The 21,814-nt window shown below is 33.7% G+C and overlaps 1 protein-coding gene across 1 annotated transcript in view; it reads right to left on the bottom strand.

The window, feature by feature from the left end:
• LOC149422371 (uncharacterized) overlaps positions 1-21,814 on the bottom strand; it is a 280,175-nt gene that overhangs the window by 8,409 nt on the left and 249,952 nt on the right. The window contains exons 9-13 of the mRNA XM_089633760.1: positions 21,579-21,725; positions 17,683-17,823; positions 14,933-15,120; positions 8,358-8,632; positions 7,232-7,352 (exon numbers count right to left, since the gene is read on the bottom strand). Coding sequence (XP_089489886.1) covers positions 7,232-7,352; positions 8,358-8,632; positions 14,933-15,120; positions 17,683-17,823; positions 21,579-21,725 — 872 coding nt within the window. The remainder of the gene's footprint in view (positions 1-7,231; positions 7,353-8,357; positions 8,633-14,932; positions 15,121-17,682; positions 17,824-21,578; positions 21,726-21,814) is intronic.

Below are 21,814 nucleotides of genomic sequence, written 5' to 3'. Positions count from 1 at the left end.
CATTCAACAATTACTGCTTGTTACATTTTTTTTTTTTTTTTTTTTTTTCACCTGAGAACAACCAACTTTATTTTATATGAGAAAGGCATTGTAAGTGCTAACTCTCTCACTAGATGGCGTTGAGACAAATTGTCTACATTTTTAGGTGAAATACTTGAACTTGTCAAATATTAATTATTATTTTTTTGATAAATTAATGTTTTTAAGACAAGATTTTATTTATGCAAAGCACAAAGGATAACAATTATTTTTATAAGCAATAATTGTTCGCCTGAAACACTCATCCACATTGAAAAAATCTCCTGATAAAAAATACATGACGCCAACGGGACTCGAACCCGTGTCCATTCAATTTCCGGTCGAAAGCTCTGACCACTGAGCTATGGAGGCTTATCTCTTACCCGCGAAATTATTCAATATATGCTAGTGTTTCATTCAACAATTACTGCTTGTTACATTTTTTTTTCACCTGAGAACGTTTCTCTTATGTTAATAATAATTCATTCGATCATTTTTGAACACCAACTATAACAAGGTTTTCCAGTGTTTCTAGATTTTTGTTATTTAGTCAGTTTTTTAATGAAGGTTTTGGTGAGATCATATATTGCTCTAATTAAGTAATCGATAACTTAGTGGGTTGGACAATCGGCCAACAATCTATCATACATGTTTAATAGTTTGAATCTTACAGCTTATACTGATTAATTTTTGTTTAACCAATCTGGGATTGATTGATTGACCCGTCCAACAGTTTGCCCAGAGTATCACAGCTTGTTGTAAAAGACTTGAATTTAAGGTAACAAGATCACACTAGTTTTATTAGATTTGTTAAAAAGCATAAAACTTCACGTTTTCTTACATGCTACTGCTAAAATGCTCAACCGCCCGTCAATGCATTTTGAAGTTTAAAGTAGAGTTATGAATGTAGTAAAACCTAGATTACCACTGGATGTCGGTCTAACATTTAATTAAGTACAACAGTAAGCTACCAAAGTAGCTAAGATTATGAACAGAATAAATTTTATAGTCAAATGTGTTCTCTATTGTGCTCAGTGCTGCTAGTTTAACATTTAAATACCCCACCGCAAAATTATTTTAGTCTGAAAAATAGAATGGCAAAGAAAGTAATTAGCTTGGTTTACAGGCTTTAGCTCTTTTATAATTATGGAAAATGATTTTAGAAGGTAACTATTATAATTAATTAGTTGTGGTCCTCTGGATTTTAGCTTATTGGCTTACTGGCTTATTATGTTTTGTACGGACACTTTCGTCATTCCGAGCGAGTTTATTTATAGAGTTATTCTTATAGTTGGGAATGCCGGCATAAAAACGCTCTGCCTGTTTATAGAAAATAAATTTCAGCATGGGGATGCCAGAGTCTTTGTGAATTTGGGATATCCTCATCCAATGGGGATCAAAAGATTTGAAGCTTTTTCATGTGAGAGGGAGCAGCGTTTTTCCAAATGGGGACTGCGTAAAAGATCATGGGTCTGATGATGGCCTTGCAAATTAATAGTTTACTTTTCATGGCTAGTTCACTGTTTTTGCACTTCATGGGGTAAAGAGCGTGTAGGTGGCTGATTTTAGTTTATCTTGGATGTGGTGGCGCCAAGATAAACTAAAATCAGCCACCTACACGCTCTTTACCCCATGAAGTGCAAAAACAGTGAACTAGCCATGAAAAGTAAACTATTAATTTGCAAGGCCATCATCAGACCAAATAAAAGAAATCTTTTTGAAAAATGCTTTTGAAGCAAATAAAACTTTTTTCAGTGAAGATTCAAATTTTATTGTATAGTTCATTATATGCCTGAGACGGGATATGTGATATTTTTTCAAAAAATAGCTTTCATTTGGTCACAAAAATCAAACTTTGAAATCTTTTTGAAAAATGCTTTTGAAGCAAATAAAACTTTTTTCAGTGAAGATTCAAATTTTATTGTATAGTTCATTATATGCCTGAGACGGGATATGTGATATTTTTTCAAAAAATAGCTTTCATTTGGTCACAAAAAATCAAACTTCAAAGCTTCATCTTTGGCATTTTTTGTGACCAAATGAAAGCTATTTTTTGAAAAAATATCACATATCCCGTCTCAGGCATATAATGAACTATACAATAAAATTTGAATCTTCACTGAAAAAAGTTTTATTTGCTTCAAAAGCCGAATTTGGTGGCCACAAATTCAACGTATATTTAACTAGCTTTTTTGTTATTGTCTCATTCGCACTTTCTTGAGTCGGGCTGGCTAGGGTAGGTAAGGGGGCCGGGGGGCAGGGGCTCGGGTGAGATCGCCCGCCTAACAAATACATGCATACATACCTACGTCAATCGTCCTTAGAGTCATTTTTTATTATTATTGCTAGTGTATGTATATGTGTTAGTCGGACATTCGCAGTCAGCCCGCGTGGACATATAATTGACGAATTTGTTACTTTGTTTACGAATAATATTATTTTTAAACTCCACAGTTTTTAACCGAAGCATCCCCAAATAATTTATTTCATTCAACATGGGTAAGTAATCATTTTTTGAGCATTTTTAACAATGATAATTAGGTTATGAATTAGGGTACTTACGTTATTGATTTTTATAAACTGTTATTTGTGTTTTAGGTCGAAAGTGGATACGTGGTAAGCCACCCAGTATGCACCGGAAAAAGAGGAAGTGCAATGTCAAAAAGACAGAAAGAACTCGGAACAGGTGAAAATTAAATGCAATATTTAAATCCATATTTATTATAAGTATTTATTTTTTACGGTAAAAATGTAATGTTTTTTTGTTGTTTTCAGTTCCGTAAATGATGTTAAAGATTGTCAGGCTAAATTTGCCAACAAGGATTTTTTCGATGCCAACATCGATGTGAATTGTGGGATTTTGAGCAAACGGTAAGCAAATAATTTTATTTTCACAAGAACAAACTCTCGAGAATGTACACAATAACATCAAGATACCATCTTTTGGTTAGTAGTGAGAGTTTCATTTTATTGCCGTTCAGCTTTTAGTTCTGATGACAGTGTTTTTACACATTGGTACCATTCAATATTACACCGACGATCTTTAATTAAAAGTGATTAAATTTAAGAATAAAAACCGTCCTCCATTTTCGCCTATAATTGCTTGTACTATTTTGTCGAATTTGTAAGTATAATCACTACACATATTGATCATACCTTGACAGTATAATATGCGGTCTTTTGTTTTCACGGTTTGATGCCTGATTTTTTTTCTTTTAGTACCGATGTGATTGAACCCGAAATATCGTCGCAGAAAATGTCAGACGTATCACCCGACATTGAATTCAACTGTTCATCCGATTCCAGTGACTCTTTTGAGTTAGAGGTTGAGGAAGAAGATGATCCGAACCACATCGTTACATCGAATTTAGTTGGCAGAAGAATTGTCAACATAGAATTTTTATTTGACTCTTTGTCCAAAATTGATCACAATTACGGGAAATACGCAGCACTATAAATATGCCTTGTATGTCGTCTTCCTTATTCTATAAACATCTGATTCAGTTGGGGGGACACTTGGAAAATTTGGCACTCGAAAAAATTATTGAAGCAGGAAAGGAAGAAAACCGATTAGCTGTGGAGAACAATGAAGTCGATGATGACGGTGTGCCACAAATCACCGTGGTTGCAGATGGTTCATGGGCAAAGCGATCGTACAAAACCAACTATAATTCGCATTCTGGTGCAGCATGCATTATTGGCTTCCGCACCAGAAAGGTCCTTTTCTGTGGTGTCCGTAATAACACTTGCTCAATTTGTGCAAAAGCGCAGAATAATGTACAAACGGTCGATGTTCCACAACATAAATGTTTTAAAAATTGGTCGGGTAGTTCTACCGCGATGGAAGCCGACATAAGTGCAGAAGGCTTCCTCAAGAGCATTGAAATGCATGGGCTTAAATATTCTAAGTTGATTGGTGACGGTGATAGCAGTATCACCAGTAAGCTTAGAATGTTGATGCCATACGGTCCTAAACAGTTGATTGAGAAAATTGAATGCAAAAATCACCTGCTTCGTAATTTTTGCAGTAAAATGAACTCATTGGACAAAAAACTAACAACTTCAAGGGGTTCGTACCAGTGATAATAAGGCAAAGGGTCTTCAGCAACAGTACGCGGCTTAGAAAAGCCATAGTTGGTGCCATGAATTACAGAAAAAGCGAAAAAGACGTCATCCAAACTCAGCGGGTTCAAAATTTGCGCAACGATATCAGAAATTGTGCAAGTCATGTATTCGGCAGCCACCAAAAATGCGCTGATTATTTTTGCAAGAGGAAAAATGACTCCAATGAAATAAATTATGTTCCTGAGCTAAAAGAATGTGGCATTTGGACAGACATACAGCAACATCTATCTTACCTGGCGAACAAATCGGAAAGTCTAATTTTGAACCTCAATAATAACTATGCCGAGCAATTCAATTCTATTATTGCTGTTCAACTGCACGGAATATAGTTATAAGAAGGCTATAATAACATACCTCTGTCGTAATTATCAATGTTATTAGGCATAATACCATTCTATTCACAAGTTATCACAGAACCTAAACTATGCACTTACATCAGATATCAGACAGAAGAGTGTTATTTAATAATTTTATATACTTAATCAAAACTATATTTTTTCCCAAAATTGTTATGAGATGTCTTACTGACAGCCCTGTTTCAATAGAGCTAACTCTTAGTTCTCAGCAAATTCAACCAAATTCAATATTGAAGGTAACAATAACCTCAATACTAAACTACTGTACGGATTGAAAATAAAAATGCTATTGTACCTATGTATACCAGATGTTATTCTTGTTTAATTTTCAACATAATTTCTCAGTAATTATTCTGTTTAACATAATACTGTTTCGCTCCTGTGAACCACTGTAAACATAAATCATGTATATTGTAAAAGCCTTTTACGGCGTCTAAATAAATAAATAAATAAATTCATAGGCGGCAAACGGGTCAACTTCACGTCTAGAGGATCATACCAGGCTAGGTGTTTTGGTGCTGTTATATCGTTTAATACAGATGCTGGAACTCATCAACAATTACAAAAAAAATAACAGGCTGTAGTCCTGGCAAGTACACAAAGTCTTTTACAGAATCACGTCAAAGAGATCAAAAAAGTTCCCGCAAAAGAAAGTTAGTATATGAAAAAAAAAAACGAATCGAAAAGGAGTTGTGGTCCAGATAGACATTACGGATTGATGGAATTAGAAGAAGATATGCCACCCTCCATATTTGAAAATAAAAAAGAAATATTTTTTTCTGAATTGTATAAAGACCCCAAAGCGATTGTGGAAATGGAGCGAAAGACACTTGGTCAAAGTTGCAACACTGTTTGGCGTGTAGAAAGGCGTCAGCGTGTTACGGCTTCAGTTTTTGGAAAAAAATGTAAAATACGAATCACCACCTCATGTTTGTCCACCATTAAATCACTGTTATACTCAGATTTTGCTGGATCTGCAGCTACAAGATATGGAAAGGAAAGTGAACCTTTGGCAATATCTGCCTTTGAGGCTGCTACCGATTTAAAAGTGGAAGCCTGTGGTCTTTTTATAGACGAAGAAAAATGTTTCCTTGCCGCTAGTCCGGACGGAATTGTGGACAACGATACCATTATAGAAGTTAAATGTCCATTTACTGCAGCAAGGTTAACGCCTATCGAGGCAATACTTTGCGGAAAAATAAAGTATTGCGAGTTGCGTGAAGGCAATCTATTTTTGAAGAGAACTCACGATTACTTCTTTCAAATTCAGGGGCAGCTTCACGTAACTCGCAGATTATTTTGTTATTTTGTCGTCTGGACACCGTTAAGAGTGATGTTTGAAAGAATGTTTGAAAGAAGAATACTATTAAAGAATAGGTCGGAAGCCCTTGTATGTCTGTGTCTGCTAATGGAATGAACTAAACGAAAGGGACATTTCACCGACTTCGTGCAAATATTCAAGCATTGAACTTAATTTCTTTTTTATTTAATCTCATATTATCTAACTTTTTTTGATCGCTTACAACGTCAGCCGTACTAAAAGCCAGGTACTCCCTCTCCGTTCCCCGCTGCACGCTCCGTTAGAGAGGGACACAGGACAATAATTATTTTTGCGGGAGTCGAAATTTCGTCCGCGAAAACAACGCTCTTAACTGAGATGTCTTGGAAGTCTTCTGGAATTGTGAGATGTGATTGAACTCGGCAGGCGCAGTTTAAGGCACTTACTGGAGGAGTGTATCATCGGAAAATTGTGCCATTATGGAGTACCTATCGTTGGAGACAGGTACGTCGCATGTGTACGTTTTGTATGTGTGAGGGTTGGGGCAGCTAGTGAACCTTGTGGGACCCCGGCTTTGAGTTTTCTTTCGCTGGAGTGGTGGCTATCTAATTTAATTGCGAAGGTTCCTTCGCTTAAGAAGCTGTGTACTTATTTATTTATTTATATATACGCCTAAAAAGGCTGTTACGTAGAAGCGATACATGATGCAGTGTACATAAGAGAATATCTGTATTATACAGGAGATACTGACAGTAAATAGATGTAATCCATTGTAAAGAAGGTACAAAATACACAATTGTAAAATTGTGATTACAAGTATAATGATAAAATATTTAAAAAAATAATTTAAAAAAAAAACTAAATATGAAGCAATATTAGTAAAACGTAAGAGTAACATAAAGTAAAAAAAGAAATTACAACAACACTACATATAAGACAAATCATTAAAACTAATTTACCAACGCTACTCTAATTTGTAGTATTCGACAAGGTGTTGGTATAGATTATGCTTAGTTCTATAAATGGAGTCAATAAATAAATCAATAGCACCCCCATACTTGTTGCCCAGATTATGCATTCTATTGGTCAGTGAGTGTGTCTGATAGTTGGTCGTGTATGTATTGCAGAAGAATGTTATATTTTATCTTGTATTCCTAGTCGGCACATGGAGTTTAATAGTGGCAAGGATGGCAGTACTATCAATTAAGTTGTTAATGACTCTGTATAACACAACCAGGTCTGAAATAATTCTCCTGTCAGACAGTGTTATTAGATGCAATTGATTGATCAAACTGACACAATTAATGTAATTAATAGGAATTCTGAGCTTAAAATTAACGTACATAAGAAATTTGTGCTGAACTCTTTCTATATTATTGAGTATTGAATAATAGCGCGCTCAAAACCTATAATTAAATCATGAAAGGTATTAATTTTTTTTATTTAAACGAACCTGAACTGATGTAGCTCTCATCATTAGTGCATGGTCGGGTAATTCTTGTCAGATTGCTGAGGGAGGTGTGATCGCAGAGTTTGGGACCATCGTCATCGCAGTGATCGGCTAGAACTCTCACCTGGGAAAAAAACAACTATTAAGACCATCTTAATTTTTATTGAATTTTAGTTTTTCGTGTTTTTCACAATGAGTATTTTATCTTGTATTTCTAAACCAATGCAAATACTTATTTTTAGTTCGTAATATTTTCCCATATTTATGTCGCTTTAAAACATTAATGTGTCTAGCAAATAATATGGCATTGAAAAGTGCTAACAAATAATCATTTAATTATTGTCACATCTAGGATTTTAACCCAAGACCCTCGTCTTGCAGGGGCGCCGTTCTAATAACTGAGCTATTCAGACCCTATCTACAATTTGAGGTTTTACTCATTAAATTATTCCAAACAAAAAGAATGTATTGTTTTTTATTAGCATTTAAAATTGAAGGCCTCCATGGTCGAGGGGTAAGGCTTCCAACTAGCAACCTGAAGGTCGCTGGTTCAAATCCCGACGTGTAAATTAAATTGTATTTGATGAATTTGTTTTATTCCAAGATTTATTCATTTAATAGAATAATGAGTACTTGCGATACGTTCCTGGGTCGAAGATATTCTCAGTATCGACCTGGTGCAAGACTATCATTCAGAATTGAAACTTTGTTTGAAATGGATTTAGCCATGTTTGGTGACCAGATCTGAATAGCCAGGTACTTCTCCACCATCATCCCCCCATCTCTTTCCCCTACTCACTACCTTTACTCTCATAGCGTACCCTAATTGGTGATGCCATAGTCTAACTGGCTCCAGATGGTTGGGACTCTTGTGCGGTATTATATTTTATGACATTATTAACTTGATTTGAATAAGTTTCATTAGCGTTAATTTTGTTCAGTTACTAATACAAGATTTCTTATCTTCAAGTCGTATTAAAACTTGACTAGTATTATCCGTCAGTGATTGAGTTGATAAATGTCTGGTTACATCAACATCTGAACCATTTAATGATGAACGTAAAGGTAATTTTTAAATATATTTACAAGATGATTGTATTTTATAAAAAAAAAACATTAAAAAACTTACGTTAGGTTCATCAGGCCCACCACCGTCCCAAATCCTGAGTCTTGTGGAACACCCCGTGTTGTTCTGTCTTGCTAGCTTGACCCTCAATTGCTCCTTCCCCTCCCTCCCGTATTCCCCTCCGCCCCGGGAGGAACCCTTCCCCCTGCTCCTCTCCGCCCCCACTTCCAGCATGAGGGGGCGCAGAGGCGGGGGCGGAGGACTATCGTTATCTCGGTCGGGGGGCGGCAACAGCGGGTGGTGCGAGTAGCTGACGAAATATATCCACACCAGATCACCTGTGAAATTGATTGAGATGTAATGGCAGTTGGAGGGTGCTGCTGGAATTTTTGATTAAAATGCTGCAGATGAAAGTTTACCTGAACACGATATAGAGAATGATGTAAAGCGTGTTTCACTTTTCTAACCAAACCTAATCTATCCTAACATAGTTTTACCTAACCTGACCAGCGTAACCTAAAAGTATTTGAATTAAACACGTTCTATCATCATAATAATCGAAAAAGGTTTTTCGTGCAATAATGGGGAACTTAGCTTGCAGAGCACGACACGACAACACTGAATCTAATTTTACGCGTAGTAGTATCAGTATCGTGTCCAAGGTTATATGGCGCTACTTTTGTAGCTAATAATGGGCCCAAAAAAACATTTTCACTTTTGAGACTCAGTAGTGTCACCTTGTCATATCAGATATTGTTTACAAAAGTATAACCATTTTAAATCACTCACTTGATGCACTGAACTTGACAAATATATATATGTGACAATTTGTCGCATAAAATATATACTCGTATGTATTTCATGTGACAAATTGTTAACGGATTTTTTATTTTATTTTAATATTACATTTATTTAAAGTAATGACGTATTGCCCATCTCACTAGGTATGAAACGCCTGTGTTGAGATGGCAATTTACAGAAGGTTTTGTTTACACAATATTATGAAAAATATGAAAAAGAGATAAAATAAAATCAGATTTATTTCTTTAATTATACAATTCAAGTTTAAATATAGAAGATTAATATAAAGCGAGAATAATTCTGAAGTAATTAATTTTCAGATTGACAAAAAGGCATTGTGAAAATGATAAGAAAAAAGCGGGTGAAGATTTAGTCTAATATACATTCGCGTAGTACCTATATATACACAGTAGGCACAAATATAAATATGTTATGAAATACTCTTAACGCATATGTATATTGAAGGTAATCACTGATTTTAATTTTAAAGGAACTTATTATTCTACATAAACATTGATTTTATTTATCTTCAACGAAATGGCAATGTCGTTTTAGACAAAATATTGAAACAAGTTTCATGAATAACACAATAATACCTGGCAAGTTTTTTATTTTCTGCCGAACAGCTTTAACATCGTTTAATTACACTGGTCAACACATTTTTTGTCCCTTTAACGAAAGTAGTCAAATCTGATAGGAAATTTCACGCTGATTTCAGATATGTGATTAGTTTTTTTCTATCACGTCAGGTTTTTATGGGTTTTAAGTTTTACTAAAATGTGTATTAATTCATTTTTATTCGTGAGTTATCATTGATTTTTTGATTTTTGACCATCCATTCCATTTGGTCATGCTGCAAACATGAAAGAGAACTATGACAACATGAAGCTGCTGTTAACAAAAAATAAATTTGTAAAATACGAATGGAAAATATGTGGTGATCTAAAAATAATAGGGCTCCTACTAGGACTGCAAGCGGGATACACAAAGTATTGTTGTTTTCTGTGGAAGTGGGACAGCAGAGACAGGAAAAACCATTATGCCAAGAAGGACTGGTCTACTAGAAAGCACCTTAAACCTGGCACGAAGAATGTTCAACATGCTCCCTTAGTAAAATCTAAAGATATCTTATTTACACCCTTACATGTTAAATTGGGTTTGATGAAATTTTTTCAAAAGGCTTCTCTAAGAATGGAAATGGCATGATTTACTTAAAGCAAAAGTTTCCTAAGGTCAGCGACGCAAAAATTAAAGAAGGAATATTAGTGGGACCACAAATAAGGGAGGTCTTGACTGATCCGAATTTTATAACAGTGTTGAGACCAGTCGAGCTAGCCGCTTGGTCAGCCTTCAAGAATGTTGTCGAGAACTTTCTTGGAAGTCATAAAAGTGAAGACTATATCAGCATTGTGTCTGAAATGCTCATAGTCTATAAAAATATGGGTGGTAACATGTCACTAAAAATACACTTCCTTCACTCTCATATGAATTTTTTCCCCGAAAATATGGGAGATGTCAGTGACGAGCACGGCGAACGATTTCACCAGGACATTGCGGATATGGAAAAGTGATACAAAGGAAAGTGGAGTCCATCTATGCTAGCAGACTATTGCTGGACCCTGCAGAGAGACTCTCAAAATACTCACAAGCGCAAATCAGGAGCAAAAAAAAATAAATTGAATTAGTTTTGAAATTTTGTTAGGTAAGTACCCGTCATACTATGGAAGAATTATGTAAAAAAACTTTGTTAAATAATAAAAAAACCTGACCTATTAAAAAAATTTTTGTTTCTGGATATATGGATACTAAATACATGTAAAAAAATTAGCTATGCTTAAGGGACAGCACTTAAAAAAATAAATGTCGACCAGTGTTATGTAAGCCTCATTAACAAAAAAATGTTATTAAGTTTTTTTCTAAAATTCAGAGTCTAAAAATGACTGTAGCTTTACACAAACGTACCTGTAGTTTTTTAATATACTTTTAGGAAAGGTTAGTAAACTTGTTCGTAGAGTAAGTCCTTTTTAAGTTCCACCAGACTTTATATTCCCATGAGGAAACATGCAATAACGAAAGAAAAATAATAACATACCACAGTAGTTATGCTTGGTGTTTTTTCAAGACCGTACGCCAACATGCTAGGTAAAATTAAAAAGGAAAACGAATATCACTGGATGAGGTAAATTTTATTAAAATATTACGAGGAATGAAATGATGCTGGAATGATATGAAATTAATACATGGTTTTTAGGTTGATTAATATAGAGATATCACAGCGTCTATAAGGTGATTTTTTTACAAAAACGGAATTATATAATATAAAAACTAATTTAGGTACACAAGTAAATGAAACCGTACATTAAATCTTATACTGATGAATCCAGCACTGTTGTTATTTACGATTCAGATAGTAATATTAAAAATTTATTAAAAAGGCCTAGGGAAAGGCAGTATGCCCGATGTGAGCGGTTTATGGTTTGCTTTTTGTCAAGGATATTACGCTATGGTAGTCCCAGAGAGTGGTCGTTAGTAAGTCATTGACGACCGTCCTGATCCATAATTTTTTTTACACAGGAGTTTCTGAGAAAAAAAATCCCTCAGGGCCTATGTCATCTTTGGGGATGCTGTATGGGGGGTCTTTTTAGGATGGAGAGAAAGTTCTGGGAAGTAAAAGGGTATGACCCACGTCTCTCAGTAGATGGACATGTGCTTCCGCCGCCAAGATCTAGACAAGCATCACCCCACGAACCCGAGCACTCCTGTTAGTTAAGTCATACCCGCCACCCAAAATAATAAAAGACAGAATATAGCAGAACGATGACATCAGATACAATCTCTCTCTTTGGGACTACTATTCCAATTGCCACAGACCTATACGATAGGTTTTAATGTATTAAAGGATTTTTTTTTCTGTTTCGATAACAAACTTATCACTTAAACATTTTTTAAACTAATTTCACTGTTCTTTCTTTTTAAGTCCAAAATGCACCCAACCGTCTGCAGCCAGTGAGACTATGGCATCCCAATTGGGGTAGATTGTGAAGCTGAAGGTAGAGAGGAGGGGGAGAAATGAGAAAGAGTAAATTGGATGAGTACCTGGCTATTCAGATCTGGTCACCAAACACGGTTAAAACCATTTAAAGCGCTAGACGTTTCAATTTAAAATGGTGGTCTTACACCAGGACGATACTGAGAGTATTTCCACTGTGGAACGTACCACAAGTATATTGAATATTATTTTTAATCAGGGATGGGGAGCTTGCGGCTCTCGAAACTTTATGATGCGGCCCACGAGCTCTTTTCGGCCTGCTGACCACAAAAAATAAGAATGTACAAAATTACTTTCAGAGCGGTTTTCTTTCACGGTGTTTCAGATACATTTTTCAAGTCACTATAACATAGCTAACAGGTATTTACGTATGCACCTACCTTACTAGAAAGCAGTTTAGACATAAATAAATAAGCGATCTAATATCCCTTTTAATTTTCTTATTATTTTACTTACAAGAAATTAAACGTGTAATAGAAAATTATGGGTTTAAATTCATGTAGATTCATCTGCAGACGCATTTAAGAAGGTATTCAAACTGGTGTTGGAATTGCAGTATTAAAATTCAAGTTGCAGATTATCTACGCCATTGACATCACCATTTTGGAGAAGTCAACGAAATCAGGGATCTTCGAATTATGTTTGACAACCAATTAAAATTCGTAAATTATATACAACCAATAACTAATAAAGGCATGAATACATTGGGATTTATAATCAAAACTATCAAAGACTTCGATTCATCGGAAGTTATAAATATCGTATATTTGTTGATAGTACGCAGCTTGTTAGAATATAATTCAATAGCGTGGCGTCTATACTATCAAATTTATATATAAGAAATATTGAATGCATGCAGCCCAAATTTTTACGATTTATTAACCTCAATTTTCACATACCTATTCAACACTTGTACAATACATTCTTACTAAACATGCTTAAAATCCATACTCTGGAAAATAAAAGTAAAATAAATTACTACATTTTTTTGTTTAAAATTTTCATTCCAAACTAGACTGTTGTGAACTCCTGCATCTCATCGACTAAAAAGTATCAAATCGGAACGATAATAACCGATATAACAATAATTCCGGTTCTAACTATCGTACGCACGCACCTATATCTCGTTTTTATATACTGGGAAGCAAATTCACCTTAAATATCGACATATTTAATGTAAGTTTATCATTATATAAGACATACCTGCATAATGTTTCTTTTTTATGAAGCAGTTATTAATATTTAGGAGCCTCGCATAGGAGCGATTACATTTTTTTCATATACTTCTTAATGTAAATTACTCGTATTAACTTGTAAATTACGTACTGCCAACCTATACTATTATTTTTACGCCATCTCCACATTAAAAATGGTTTATTTAATTTTTTTTTCTTATACGTATGATGTAAATTTAAATTGAAAATTATATGTATCATGTATTATATTCATTTTTTTAGTTATTTATTTTGCTGTAATTTTAGTCGTTGTTATAAAAATAAAAACCTTCTGTTGTCACCGCATCATTCAGTAAATCTTGTGAAATACGTATTATTTAAAAGCCCATTAGGGCGTTTAAATTTATAAATAAATAAACTGTAAGGTACGTGTATAACACAAATTAAAATACTGCACAATATAAGCTTTTAAATATTATTTATTTTTTATTTTTAGGCATGTGTAATAACGTCTATAAATTTAAATTAAATGAGGTAACGCACACCTGATTTCGAACCCGTAAACTATGAACCAAGGGCTTAAAATTGATCATCCGGCAATAATAAGCAGTACCCAAAAATATTTAAATTCTGGGTGCCTTTATTATAACGCTTTATATATCAGTACACAAAAATATTTATATTTTGGATATCTTTATTATAACGCTTTATATATCAGTACACAAAAATATTTATATTTTGGATATCTTTATTATAACGCTTTATATATCAGTACACACAAATATTTATATTTTGGATATCTTTATTATAACGCTTTATATATCAGTACACACAAATATTTATATTTTGGATATCTTTATTATAACGCTTTATATATCAGTACACACAAATATTTATATTTTGGATATCTTTATTATAACGCTTTATATATCAGTACACACAAATATTTAAACTCTCGGTGCCTTTATTATAACGCTTTATATAATAAGTAATACGTAATATTAACAACCTATTCGTTTTTATCCGCTTAAAATTCACAAAACTTAACCTCCTTATTAGCAATAAAAGTTTTTAATTTTACACACCCGAGACATGACAATTTATGTACGGAAATGGTTGGTAACTAGTTGTGTAAATTTAAAACACTTTTTTCTTTCCTTTTTAAGATTCGTTTTTTCCACGAAGTAGTGACTCATTTACATTTACTGAATTTAAAGTTAATGTTCTTTATTCAAATGCAACGGGGTGATATGCGCCTCACAATTTGTAACTAATATGGGGTGTTTAAAATATTACTTGGCTATTATAAACTTACAAGTCTTATATTTTCACGGTTATCTAAAAACCTCACTATAATTGCACCTTTTTTTACAGCATCATCAGCCCAAGCACCAGCACGACGTTTATAAGTAAAAGCCTTTGTGTACACTGATCGTACGGTACCGGGGAATTTTTCCGTCTTCCATCCACATACGTCATAGTAAGTAAGTCAATAAACCATTAAACGTTGATGGGAAGGCCCGTACACTTAATATTCCCATTTCGCTAGTTGGGTGAGGTTAAGGTCGTTGAGCGGGCTTATGTGTACGGAGCCATTGATAAATGTAAATTACCTGGTCTTCCATGGAAGGTCCATTCACACGTGGTGTTGGGAGGCAGGGTGTGCCTCGGAGACAGCAGTCTCCCTCTCCTGCCCCTGACGGCATCCTCGGAGATGGTCACAGCACCATCGGGAGCAGTGCTGGCCGAGGTGGACATTCCTGAGGATGCGTGCACGTGGAACTCGCACCGTCTTGCTTCCCTGGTAACGAAAATTAAATATGAGAAACCGATTTGTTCACAAATACAATCTAGAATTTATTTATTAAATTTTTCATCAAGCAGGACTTGACATCTCAGTCTGCCATATTACACGATGTCGTGTATATCTGAAAAACGTATTAGATAGGTACCGTAATACCTACTTATTTTGACCGGTTTCGACCTTTCAGCGATTATAATGCACGTATTAGAATAGTTATAAATTATATTTTACTGGTTTAAAGATAATAAATAATAATCTGAATTTTAATTAAGTAAGCCTGCAGCGAGTACTTTTAGGCCTGGTCAATGTTACTTCCGACATATTAAAACTTAGATCAATGACTGTCACTTCTTGGAATTGCTTCTTATTATTTTGTGGATAAAATAACGAACTAAAATGCATTGAAATAACCAAATCAATTGCCACAACCATTTTTGAGAAAACAATGCCACGTTTGACAGAGATAAGTAAAAAATATTCTCTCCACTTGTCTCTTCTCTATGATTCCTTCACATTTTCCAACTACTGTGTTCGTCTTTTGGCTCGGGGGTGACGCGAGAGTAAACAATTATTTTTTTTGGTCCAAGTTAGTTATCTAATGATAACATAAAGTTAAAATCTAATTTGATTGAATTAAAATTAAACGATCGTTCACCAACTGCGATAAACTGGAGTGACAATGTACGAAAGTTTATTTTCTTACTGTGGGTATTGCAATAGCACATGAAAATTGTGTTACATTATCCACATTTTCGTAAAAATACTTTACGAAATAAATCTTTCAAATAAATTCTACATAATATATATACGTCTTTATTCGGCAACCTTTCGATTTATGATTATGAAAATCATAAATTTTGCTTTTATTTCACGAAATGTAAATATTATTTATTTGGGTTGTAAAGTCTTCATACATACATATTTGATAGCGTTCGGAAGGTTATATCATTGATCAATAAAAAAAGGACATTTTAAATTGAACACAAAAATACAATTTAAAAAATAATAATTAAAATACGATATAAAAAAATTTTGATGAACAATTATCAAATTCTACATAGGTACACATTTTAAAATGAAATGATTACCAATCAAAACTGTAATAGAAAATAATTTCAAAATGCTGAAAGCAAAACATTAAGTAAAGATTAATAAAAAATAATATGTTGTCTGTGATATACGATGTCTGTGCGTAATCGCTTCTTCTAAAAAGAAGACAAAAGTTGGTAGAACGCTAGTTATTATTTACTTACGAGAGAAGAACAAATATAATATTGATATGAAATTTGTGCCATAAATACAAAATTTTATAATCACTTGAAGGGTGCGAAACAATTTTATGTCATAAATTTATTACGACAAAATGTTACTTTAATTTATACGAGAAGTAGCACGTGGCACAAAATGTTCTGTTTTATCATGGTATGAATTAAGTACTTACTTTGAGGTTAATGCTTAAGTATTTAATATTAGTAAAATCATTTAATTCTGAATTGTATAATAGGTATGTATTATATTAAATTTTCAAGTATTCCGAACGCCCATAATCCGGTGACACCATTTTGCCAAGGCATTAAATTTTAATATTATACTAATACCTCTGCTTTGCCGCTTTGGGATATATTTTAAATTAATGCTTATAAACGAAATAATTATTTTTTAACTGCGCATAAAAAGAAAGAAATGGCTTCATTTTCATTTGGGTTAGTCCTTTTTTATGTCTCAGTAAAACATCACGTACCGGTGGAAGGCTCTTGCAAATTTAAGTCATTTCAAAAGTTTGTCATTAATGGAAGAATGAATTTGTTTTTAGCACTTAAATGCATTATTATTGACAGTGTAAAATATTCAACAATACAGTACCTACACTCTTAATACTATTGGCTTAGTAGTACTGATGTTATTTATTTTTAATTTTTAATTTTTAATTTATTTATTTATCTATCAATATAAAGTTTATTATTACTTTTCGTGAATTGATTAAAATTGTTTTTAAGCAACAACCACTATAATTTATATCTTCCTGGTTTTTCTTACCTCCAGAATGATCTTGCGAGTAAACGGTATGTATTATGAAATAGTATCTTCTGTCTTTTTTTCAAATCATACAATACGTAAAAGAAAGAAGATTTTTTGCATACATTTTGGAAGGATCTTCGATGAGGTTAAGGACGGATTGTTTAATTAAAGTTTCCGTTCAGTAGAGATCCTTTTATCAAATGTGAAATCAGCTTTCTAATTTGCATTTTTCAATAATATGGTACCTACAAGCCTGAAGCAAGTTTAAAAAAGTATAATATTGTCATTGAGATAATGACGTTGCTTTGAACAAATTGTATAATTCCTTATTTTAAATAAATAAAAAAACGTCACATAAGATATTGCATGGTATATAATTTAGTACGTAGGTGTAAGTACCTACTTACAAATCTCATGATTTCAGAGGAAATTTCGATTTTGATTTAATAAATAAAAGAAAATTAGAAATGTATATTTATGGAAGTAGAGTCTACTCTTCACATATCTACTAGTTTAACACAGTAAAATGTGCATCCCTACCTTGAGTAGTCCAGGCTGTCTGAATCTGCGAAGATGATATCGACGTCCAGTTCAAATCCTCTCAGAGGGGAGGTGGCCGTGGCGGAGTGAAGGGGGATGCTGAAGGGGGACGAGTGGAAGGCCACCAGCATTTCAGGTCCCCTGTGAATACAAACAAAAAATAGGTTAAAAAGATTATTCTTCACCTAATCTAATAAAATCATTTTAAAGAGAACACGTTTGAATGTATTTGGGCGATAGGATCGAAAGTTTCCAAAAACTTTTTCGGACTAATTTCGAACACCCGTCCGTAGTCGTAACCCCGTAAATACCCAAAGGGTGTGTAGCGACGTTTATTAGACTCGCGATTCAATTAAGCGACGTTATTTTAAAGTTTTTTGTTTGATTCCTCAGAATTGGCCTTTTAGGTTCATGTTCTTCAGTATTCTTAGCAAAATGAATAAATTTAATATTTTTTTATACACCCAGTACACCACTATACAAGCAAGGGTCTTTAAATAGTTTTCTTATACCTACATTAATTTTAATAAAATGTGTAAATTGTATTATTTTGTCCTTTGGATCACATCGGAAACTGTTTTTAAAAACATATTTTGGATTTTGATTTAATTTATTGAATGAATGAATAAGTGAATGAATGAAAAAGCGAATGAATGAATGTGTGAATGAATTATTAAGCAAATGAATAAATAAAGTTAGTGAATGAATGTGTCATTTAATTAATAAGTGAATTAACGAATGATTAAGTAAATTAATTAATTTCTGATTGAATAAATAAGTGAACGAATGAATAAGAAAATAAACTAATAAGTTTATGAATAAATTGATGAATAATTAAATTTATTAATTTGGGATTGAACAGATAAGTGAATGAAAATTTAAGAAAATAAACGAATAATTTTATGAATGAATAAGTGAATAATTAAATTAATGAATAAGTAAATGAATGAATAAGTGAATGAATAAATAAGTGAAAGAATGGGCGAATGAAATGGAAACTTGGAAGTGTAAATTAACCCACTGCAGCAGATAGACTCGTTGTCAATGGCAGTGCATTCAATCAATTTTTGGTGGCACTATTTTTAAAATTTTTAAATTTACAGCAGTTAAAACTAGAAATAAATATGGGTATCCAATGTAATCCAATGTTCGATGGTGATATCACTCTTTGTTGAAAGACCACCATTCAGAATCGAAACATTGCTTTAGCCGTCTGCTCGGGCCAGTTATAATTGTTGCATAGTATTTTGGTTCGGTTGTCTCCCGCCCGCGTCCCGCGGCTTTTACCTAGATCAGTTCAGTTGTGTTAAAATTACCAAGCCGCCCGCAAGGTTCAACCGACCTACCGCTTCCGCATAACCTATCTTGAGGTATTAAAACCACCGCGCCGCGCTATAAACAGCAAATGTTATACCGCAAAAGATCGCCGTGACAAAGTGCATAAAAATAGCAATCTCTAACGCATTGACCATTTCGCAAACCAAATATCACCATTTACCTTTTCTGACCTCTCTTCCAATACTAACAATTACCCTACCGGTGATTAAAGCAGAGCAAAGTGGAAGGTGCCGACAGCTTGGAGATATTGGTAAGTCAAATCAAACAAATTCACAAAATATCGCAAATTACAGTCCATTCACGCCGCAACACCGTCTTTATTTACCAGATCTCAACAGCCGGGTACTTTCCATCATTTACCTACCCCACCTTCTTCCCTTCCCCATTCCCTCCAGTCTGGCAAAACACCCAACAAAAACTATTTTTACACTATCACTTATGTGCGTTTGTTCAATGTTCACTTTTCAACAGGTCCTTATATCCTAAGAGGAAATCTTTAAAACTACACTGATCACCGAAGTAAAAGTATGAAAAACAAACATATAATCTATTGATAATTTAATGAAATAAGAACTTATGTATTTAGGCAAAAATTCATTGAAGCATAGCCCAGAATATGTACTCTCCCCTCTTCATAATTTTATTAAAAGTGACAACTCAACTACTTTCTCAAGTGCTGAAAGAATCCCTGAAATCACGATCCACCACTCCATAGGTAAATCTTTTATAATGTGTATTACGTTACTTTACAGTGCTATCACCACGCTTTTAGAATAAGCTCCCTCTGTTATATGGGGTGCCTATCAAACGCCCCCTACAAGGTAAAATTAAAGAGGGGTTCTGTCCTCACCTTCCAGCCAGCTTAATTCATTACTTCCACCCCACCTTTCCTTTTCTTACGCATTTGAAAACATCTTGCATGCATGTACATTAATTTAATTACAGTTTAAATTCCATTCAGCCTTTGCTGCAGAGGCGCTATTTAATTTTATTCCCACTCAAAAGCTGGGTTATTGAGTTAAATTAACAACAGGCAATTAACATAAGGCATTTAAAACACCCGTTGAAATAATATATATCATTACATTTAGTGTTGTGTAATTAGTAATTAGGTTATCGACAACGTTTTTCCACCCTCTACCTTCCGATTCAAAAGCAAATGTGTATGCTACTACATTCGCAAAAGCCCTGTATTCTTAATATTTGTATGTGCGTCAATGGGATTATGAGATATTCCCCAATAAACCAATAAGCACACATTATTCCAGTCGCACGTGAGCAACTTTAGTTGCGAGTTGCGTTTCTAGCTTCCGATTGTATTTCAAGTTTTTTTTATTGTTAGGTTGGCAGTGCCCACACTGCCTACGAACAAACGCAAATTATGCGCGAAATTCATATCGGTGTTCTGTCAAAATGGTGCGTCGGTCGGAAAATTTTCACGTAAATTATTATTTAGGTAAATAATATTAAGTATCAATATCAAAAGTTGTTGTTTACTGTCATTAAGTTGAATAAAATTTTTGTTTTTCTTTTAAATCCATATTAAAAACGGTAGTTATAGGTAAAGAATTACTTACCTTTATATACCCAAAATAAATCATTTTTATATAAAAAATATTAAAAATCAATTACTACACAGTGTATGTAAACATATTAATATGAATCAATTTAACAAAAATTTACAATAATAATTTCTTAAAAAATATATGCCACTTTAACGATAATTTTTTATGCTTATTGGTATCTACGAGTATGTGTATACGTGGTGTAAGAGAGTAAATAAATTAATTGGTAATGACATTATTGTTGTAGTGAAAGATAAGTATAGTTCGCGTGGGTTTAGGAAATGAAATAAGTTGCGATAATGCAGGGCTTTCAACAGAGGAATTAATAATTTTAAAAAGAATTTGTGGTTTAATTTATTTATAGCGATTTTTTTTCTAAGCTTCTAGAAAAATAACAAAAAAATCCCCTAAAAAATATTTTAATTATGTATATTCACAAAGTGTTTGCTACGTGTGAAAAAAAGTATTATATTAAAAAATAAAATAATTTGGATAAATCAAAAAATGAATAAGTTATGAGCTAAATTGAACCTGGGTAAAACGTATTCAATGGTTTCTCGTGATTCGTGACATCACACGATACACCATTCAGGTCAATTCATAATTCGAAGGCAGTGCTACAGTACCGCCGCATCAGTTCCATGACGACACAAGCTTTTCGGCCGGCCGCAATAAACTATTTCACCATTATGACGGCTTGTATCTTCAGTATAATTCAATATTTTCCAAAAGTTCAAAAAGTTCTGTCGTCAGCATTCTGTAATTAATATGATACATTTGTTAAATGTATAAAAAATTGTGGCAAGAGACGACTTTTTCTGTTATTAAAAATACTATACTGTGGGTAGTAAAATAGGTAATGCTTCAAACTGTTAGCTCCTTAGAAAAACAAAGTTCCAATTTTGAACAATAGACTTAAATTAAAAATTCTAGAGTTCATTTAATTAAACCAGAGTGTATCCAATAGTAAATCTTGTGGATGTTTTAACTGACCTCGACACCACCCTCGGCAGCCAGTCCCCGCCGCAGTATTTGACCAGGACTGGGTCGTTGGTGGAGCCTCCGTCGTAGAAGATGAGGTGGTCCCTCTCCCCGGTGCATTCCTTCCACGCCCTGAGGGCTCGGCCAGTTTTGTTGAGGCTGCGAAAATAACATAATCATTATAATCTAATCATCTTCTATGATAGTTTCACAACGATTTTCTTTCATTTGTGATGATGGAATAAAGG

The sequence above is a fragment of the Hesperophylax consimilis genome, chromosome 7, assembly GCF_061612785.1.
Source record: "Hesperophylax consimilis isolate HC1 chromosome 7, BYU_Hcon_1.0, whole genome shotgun sequence".
NCBI classification, from domain to species: domain Eukaryota; kingdom Metazoa; phylum Arthropoda; class Insecta; order Trichoptera; family Limnephilidae; genus Hesperophylax; species Hesperophylax consimilis.
The sequence above is the reverse complement of the archived record's forward strand: the minus strand, read 5'-3'. Positions and strand labels throughout refer to the sequence as shown.